Here is a 7,981-nt window from a genome sequence, read left to right as displayed (position 1 = left end):
CTTCAGTGCTTAAACTTCTTTTTAAGTTTTTTCAAAACTTAAATGTTTTTATTTACAAAAGTCAAGGGTAAAAGGTATAAATAGAAATTATTCCATAATCACAAAAAAACTAAAGGCAAGCTCTAGGTAGTGAGCTGCTAGAGGATATTGCATTCTACAAATGTATAAGGTGATCGTGTATTTCCATTCATTATTTCTTACCTGGATTGATTGTGGAAGGAAATAATTTTCTCCTTTAGCTCCATACTGCTTGATCCACAGCCATTGCCTCTGGATTTCCAGAATGAATAACCCAAAGTTGTCCAGAAATAACGTTTATTAAGCAACAATAAAACACACAATAGAAAAGGCCTTATAAGTAAAACTATATATTTATAATGCTTTATTTTTTTTTGCTCCAGTACTCCACAAAACACTACAGACAGTAACAAAATAATTCAGTAAATATTAAAAACTTTCAAGAGACTTGTAGGACACTCTATCATATGTGAGCATCAACAATGCCACGGCTATTAGATACACTATTAAACACTATCATAGATATCTTTCTTGAATTAGGGCTATGATTAATATTTTTATTCAGAAGTCATAACATTTACACACACCCATACACAAGAGAACAGTTCAGAGTAAGTGAAGCAGACACTCCAGTGAAATGGAATCATCTGCCTGTACAGCATTTAAAGGTATTACAGTGTTAACAAGAGAGAAGTCAACACACTAAAGAGAAATATTGGGGTTTGCTTGGGATGGGAGGGGTGAAAATAGGGCAATCAATGAAAGCTGCTTACATATTTTCCATTGCTCTCTTAGCAATGTGCTCCCTTCCCTTTTCTGCCTTTTCTTGGTTGAGGTATTCCAGCACTTTCACTAACAGATCTTCATCCAAGTACGGTCTGTTGGGAGTATCATCACTCTTCGGGGTCCCTACAGGGAGCCTTTTGCTTACCGAGGCCAGTTTGTCAGTCTCCTGAGAGCTGTGTTGACTCAAATGCTCTTTGAGGGCCTGCTCAATTTGGTTCTCATCCTGTCGATCATCTTCAGTTGAGCCTTGACTGGGAACTCGCTTCGCTGGGTTGGCATTCATGATCTCAGGGTATTTAACCAGCATCCTGGCCAAGTACTCTCCTAATTCTTGATCCTTGTCATTCAGGTTCTCATATGCCATCTGTCTATTTTCAACATCTGGCATCCAGACAGCTTTGGGGAGCTGGTTAGCTTTAGATCTTCCAGGACCATAGGGCAGTCTTGACAGAACTTTCTCTCGGTTATACTGATTGGGAAAATATGGAGGCTTTGGATTTGCAGCACTCTCCATCCCTAAAAGATTTAGAATGTCCTCCACACTGAGCCCCTCCGGTAGGGCCTCTGCCACAGCATGACCAGGTGCTTTGGGGTAGCCATTCTTGGAGAGCATCTTATTTTGGAACAGATCTGGATGGTCTAAGTCAACCTCTGAGATGTCTTCAGGTTCAACAGGAATCTCAAGTTCCTGCTCTGGTTCCACTGGCTTCTCTCCAGTTTTGAGCATGTCAATCAAGTCTTCAGGGGGTATCTGTAAATTCCTAGAGATTTCAATCAGCTGATAAATAGATTGAGGATCAAGTGGTTTCTCAAAGAGCCTGATTGCTCTTTCCCCGGTTTGCCCATTCTGGGACCTCCCACTTCCCGCAGCATTCACTAACCTTTTCAGATAGGTAATTACTTTGGAGACATCATCTGAGAGTTGGTCTTTACTCTCTTTCCGGAGATCTTCATCTTGGAGGCCCAGCTGCCCGGAACGCTTCATTTCATCATTGATTTGCTCAGTTTTGTCTGCATTCTCTTTGCTGTCTCTTACCTCTTCCTGGGTTTGACTCTCTATTTTTTCCTCTACTGGGTTCCAATCTTCTCCCCCAACCACGTCTTCATAGGCAATGTTATTAGCCTTGTAGATATCATCTTCATCATCTGTGTAAAGTTTTTGCTCCTCATCAGCCCTCTCACGCTTTTGGCTGTTTGGTCCCGTCAGTTTCCCCAGCTCTTGGAAGACAGATTCCAAGGTAGCAAGATTTTGAGGAGTATATTGTTCCTCCACTATTTCATTTGTGCGTTTGAAGGGGTTGTCCCTGGAATTCTCTTCATACATAGGAGGGAATCTCATGTGCTTGAGCTTTCTCTCTGCCCACTGCTGAGTCTCATAATCATCAGGCATGTCCATTGGAAAGTTCTTTTCTGAATTCAAAGTATAAGGCTTGTTTTCCTTTGGGGCAGACTGGGGCTCATTTTCAGCCTGTCTCAAAGCTTCAGCTATTATCTTCATCCATTCATCTTCACTCAGGGAATCCCTCGAACTTTCTGGCAAGTCACCATTTTCTTTTTGCTGAAGGGGAACAGAAACACCTTGGTAGGGGTTGTAGTCTGGGCTGCTTTCTTCTTTGTGAGCTTGTTGTCGGAGCTTTTCTATGTACTCCAAAGCCCTGATCATTTCAGGACTGGGAAACCTTTGGACATTTTCCAATCTGAGATCTGGTTCCTTCTGAAGCAGCTGGTTTCTCTGAAATGAAGCAGCTTCCGCTTCAGAGAGGAGGAAAATTAAAGGGATGAGAGACAGGACTGCTCCAAGCCAGTGAGTCTTAGCTTCTGCCATGTTTGAAAGATTTCCTTAAAGCATAGAAAACATGAGTTAACACAAATGAAACTGACTATTTGACTCTATAGCAAAAAAAGTAATTAATCATTGAGGGGAAAAAGAACATAGTAGAGATTACTCCACATTAATTTAGGATGACTCTTTTTGAAAACTATAAATGTTTCACACACAATCTTCACAAGCTAACCACAGGAATCTTTAGCAAAATTGTTGCCCGTTTTGCATCAAATTTATATGGCATTCTTTTGGTTAAAATAATAGCAAAAACACTGATATGAGGTTTCTCAAGTATGATTTTTTAACTGATAAGACATGTTTTGTTTTAGTATACATTATTTCTGTTAAATAAAGATTTTTCCAAGATGAGTTTTAGTTATTTGTACAGCATTTATATTGAAATCACTGGCAGAAAAATTAGATGGCTCAATTTAAAACATGCATGTGCACACACATAGAGAGTTATATCCTTATCAAAAACCATTGGTTTAATTACTGACCTATCCATCTAATTTGTTGTAGAAACACAACAAAGGTGACATTACTATATAAGATGAAGTTATATTCCATGTTAATGTCAATCATACTGAATTCTCTTGTGGATGAGTCTCATTCATACATATTTTCAGAAATAACTTGTCCTTTAGTCTGATACCAAATCATATTACTAATTTTGGAAGGTCTGTACCTTAATGACCTCCAGAATATGGGTCTTCTCAAGTCCAAGCTAGTTGGCAAACTTAACAAAGTTTTTTTATTTTTAATATCCTCAAAGCAGTATTTATTTACTCAATGAATTCCAAAATATTGAATTTAGAAGTCTGGTATTTTATAATCATTCACCTTGATTGATGTAATAGCACACAGGGTACTATTAGGATACACAAGCACAATAGTCAGAATTGAAAAAAAAAAGAAAATCCATGATATCCAGTGATATTTATTTCAGTGTAAATGTACCAATGTACCAAAATATAAACTGTTTTAAAACATCTGTGCCCCATATTTCTTCTAATAATTTTACTGTGACTGTCTTGTAAAATGCAATCATGATTATATTTTCCTCAGTCCTCAAGAGATATAGTAAATAATAACAGATGCTACAGAGAGAACATAAGTTTTCTGAACCAGTCTATTTCTGAACTTGTAAGTGTTCAAATTCAGCTTGACTCTGTGTCTATTTGGGTGTGGACCTATGAAATCTCAAATGACTCATTCTGTTAGAAAATTTTAAAATAATCACTATGTAATTCCCGATTAAGAAAAATGCATCCAGTGTATTGAATTCTTCCATTTAAAATTTTTCATTCATTCTTTTTCTTCAAGGCCTTATAGTAAGAGGATTAGTTTTTACATGTTTTACATTTGGCATTGCTAACATTGAAATCTATTTTAATATGTGCAATTTTGTTACAAATAAAGTAAAGGAATTTTATGTTTGCTCATGATATCTTAACTGAATTATGGTTTTGTGATATATAAGTTAAGTTATTGGATATCATTATCTGTTAGCTTAGACATCAATTGTAGAAAATATCATTGTTCACTAGATCATATTGATATTTAAGTAATATTTTCAGTTTCTAGAATCTAAAAATGTTGTACTTACAGAAATTTCTTTAGTACAGACTTATTTATTAAAATGATTATTTAAATTAATTTTTAAAATATGCACTTACATTAATTTGGCTACTTAATTTACTGAAGGGAAAATATTTAAAGGCATGTCAGAGAAAACTTCTAAAATACTTACTATGAATCAATATTTACTAGAGCAAATTGTATTTATAACTTATTAGGCTTAAATAAAAGTACATTATGCATTCTTCTTTATATTATTTCAGGATTAGTTTAGATTTGAAAATCAACTTTCCACATTGGCATTTGGACTAGCAATTTTAAGAATCTTAGTGAATGTATATTCTTTGAAACCATTACCCTGAAGTATCCTTAACCCAGTTATATGCTAGGTTATGTGCTGATCTTTAAAATCATTATTTTGTAGGTGAACTTTGCTGTGGTGTTGGGGCAGAATATTCATGCAGTTATTTAAACCACAGGCCTACCAAGAGCTACCGTTTGGTCATTTACTCAGATTCAGTTTGGGTGACATAGTTATTACCTTTGACTAAGACTCAAGGGATTTTTTTAGGTGAACTGGTAGCAGCTTATCTAAATAGTGAAGGTGGTTTTAACAGTTCTGATGTTCTATGTAGAGTTTGAACCTAAAAACCTTATACGTTAAAATGTCTTTTCTATTGAAATTATACTAGAGCATTGACAAATGCAACTGGATTTATCAAATTTGAGCAATTCAATTAGTTAGGATACAGGAAAAAGAAACACTTGTGCCATTCAAAATATTTAGCAAAATGTTGTACAACCTCTTTCAACCAAAGCATAATAATAAATAATTTATATGATTATAAATGTTTCCTCATACATCTCAGTTATCTCTTTGTAATCCATGGTCATATCCAACCTAAAACCCAAGATAATATTTCCCCCTGAATAAACGAAGAAGCTTGTTCTAGTCTTACTTTGCTAGGACCAAAATTAGTAAACAATAATGTAAGCCCTTTCAGAGCATACCAATTGAGAAAATAATATTATACAGTTAGTTAAATTTGAGCTCTTGCAAAGTAAATGTCAAAGAAAAAACAAGCAAACAAACAAACCTAGCTCCAAAATTGGTTACTTCTATCACCGGAACCTGTTTAACAGTCTTTGAATCATCGGACACCTGCTGTTAAGAATATTAAGTATATAAATTGTATCCCTGTCCTTGTATCTGGTCCTTAGGGGAAGAAACAATAAACTAAGGAAAGAAACAAAATGTCAGGCTTGGTTAACTTTACATTAATAATGTGTATTGACACAAATATCCTTAACTTTTTCATGTTCTTATATATGATTATCTAAATAACACAATGGTTAATAAATACCTGACAGCAAGCAGTGTAAATCACAGATGCAATCATGCATATATATGTACATATATACAGTGTCCTTAGGTTGCCAGATGAGCAGCAGGTTGCCGATCAGTTATTCTATAGATATAAGCTTGCCAAATGGTCTTTTTCTTCTTAGCTAGGAATTAAGGAGAGAATACGCAGTTTAGAACTTTCCAGTAAGTAGAAGGGAAAAGCAGTCTTACCTCTTATTTATATGGCAGAGGAAGTCCACAGCATGTTCCTCCTGGTCCGCGGCTTGAGCTGCTCGGACCGTTTCAGCACCCGGACAGCTCCTCGGCTTATAGAGAGCCGCCGCGCCTGACTCCGCACTGCCACACTGACGTCACCCACTCAGCCACAAACCGGAGCACAGGCGAGCTTTTTCAAAGAACCCGAGAGAAAATAATCACTTTAAAGATTTAAAAAAAAAAAAAAAAAAGTTGCATGCTTACGCCACCTGTCTTTCTGTGGCAAAAACTGCAGTTCCCTTTCTTTTAACAAAATCTTTGAGGCTTGAAATAAAATGCCCTGCACAATTTCCCTTAGAAAAATCCATCAGATAGACGTGGCTAATTGCAATATAATCTCATCTGTGTCCAAACAGCTTGTGATAAGGGTTTCCTGTTGCTATTGTCGTTGTTGTCATCGTTGTTAAAAGAAAGTTTTACAGATAAGGACTTTTTTCTTCAGTGGCCACAAAGAAATTACATTAACATTCCTCAATACGCTCCAAGAGGGACAGAATACACGTTATGAATATGAAGTCGTATTTCATATCATAACCACAAGTAGCATTGTTTTTAAAATCATGTTTATTTGAATAAAAAAGTGTTCTCTTTTTTTATATGAGTCGACCTCAAGGCTCTAATGAGTTAGGATTTTAGTCTAGGGTTTCAATATAATTTTGAAGTGTGTATTTCTAAGGATTCAGGTCTAATAGTTGATAATTCTATATGAATCTGTTGGCATCTTTTACAACATCTGATCTCAAAAAGGGAAGCTCAGAAGTTGAGAATACTTTCAATAAGAAAAAAAAAAAAAAAAAATTCACCGTTTGAGAAAAGTGTGACACATATGCAACTGTAATTAGTTTGTAACTGAAAGAAAGTTATACTATAAATATTTTCTTCCTCCAGTTGAATCAGATGAATCAAATACATTTCATAAATGTGACCAATTCAAGGAATAATATAGTATTAATACTTAACTTCCAACCTCTCAGACTTGTAGTCATAATCATTGTTGTGCTTTACCAGGTAACCTGATTATATAGTTTATAATTTGTATAAGTCTAAATTTTTAATTTCATTTCATTAAAGATATTATTTTCTTAAAAATGATATATTTTGAAATAAACTAAGCAAAAGAATCTTGCTATATAAAAGATAACTTTGTCTCTGTTAAATGAATAATTAGCCACTGATTTACTCATTCAGTAAGTTGTAATGCCTACTAAGTGCTAGATACAAAGATGAATAGTATCTACATGTATATATGCATACATATTTGTTAGATTGGCCAAAAGGTTCATTTGGTCTTTCTATAAGATGTTATGGAACAACCTGAACAACCAAGCTTTTGGAGCAACCCAATATATATATTGGTCCAGAGGGGATAAGAGACAAACAGGTTATTTTTATTTTAGGATAAGAGACAACAGATTATTTTTATTTGATATAAATTGAAAAGCACTAAGGAAGATGTCAGCCAGCAGACACAATAGGGAGCATTGTTCAGTCTAGAAATCTTAGATGGGAAGGGTTCTGGGAAAAGAAGCTTGAGCTGAGGTTTCCATTATCAAGTTTTGCTTAATGATTTCTAACTATTCTAGGTAAACCACAATACTCTTGAACTCCTTGAGGAAACAGAAATAGTTTAAAACCTTAGGAAAAAAATAATCTTGAGAAAAGTACCCTTGATTTTCTCTCTTTGATCTCCTGGTTAAGATATTTGATTCTTGATGACTGGTCATTTGTGGATTGACATGGAACTCATAGGCTTAGACTGAAGTCCTATGGCCAATTTATCTAATCTATTTATGCCTCATAGTGGGTTTTTAGCATCATTAAGGTTAAGTGCTAAGTTGATGAGACCTGAGTAAACAAATCTCATTTCTCAACTGCATCTCAAAAAAAATAAGTTCATTTGCAGGTATCTTTGTTAGCTTTGCACACATAACATTTTCTTAAATCCTGACGAAGATAAACCACTCTGAGTTTCACATAATTCATTTTCCAGTACTTCTGTGTGGCCAGTTGAACTAACCAATATCAACACAGCATCAGAAAATTCCACAAGATTACTCTTAAAGGGTTGACTTGATTCAATAGAGGTCTCAACAACCCTCAAGGAAGTCACTCTTGATCAGCTAGTGCATATATGTGAAACTAAACTTTTT

The 7,981-nt window shown here is 35.1% G+C and overlaps 1 protein-coding gene across 1 annotated transcript; it reads right to left on the bottom strand.

The window, feature by feature from the left end:
* Positions 1-369: 369 nt before the first annotated feature.
* SCG2 (secretogranin II) lies at positions 370-5,860 on the bottom strand. The gene is made up of 2 exons (XM_010837065.1): positions 5,787-5,860; positions 370-2,643 (listed from the first exon to the last, which is right to left on the bottom strand). Exon 2 carries the CDS (start codon positions 2,627-2,629, stop codon positions 788-790), a length of 1,842 nt encoding a protein of 613 aa, XP_010835367.1. The 5' UTR covers positions 2,630-2,643; positions 5,787-5,860; the 3' UTR covers positions 370-787.
* Between the last annotated feature and the right edge of the window lie 2,121 nt (positions 5,861-7,981).

The sequence above is a fragment of the Bison bison genome, unplaced genomic scaffold, assembly GCF_000754665.1.
Source record: "Bison bison bison isolate TAMUID 2011002044 unplaced genomic scaffold, Bison_UMD1.0 scf7180017864068, whole genome shotgun sequence".
NCBI lineage: Eukaryota > Metazoa > Chordata > Mammalia > Artiodactyla > Bovidae > Bison > Bison bison.
This window is presented reverse-complemented; position numbering and strand designations above follow the sequence as displayed.

Bases quoted from the DNA above. Each gene is read 5' to 3' on its own strand.
- SCG2 (XM_010837065.1), bottom strand. From the start codon at position 2,629: ATGGCAGAAGCTAAGACTCACTGGCTTGGAGCAGTCCTGTCTCTCATC.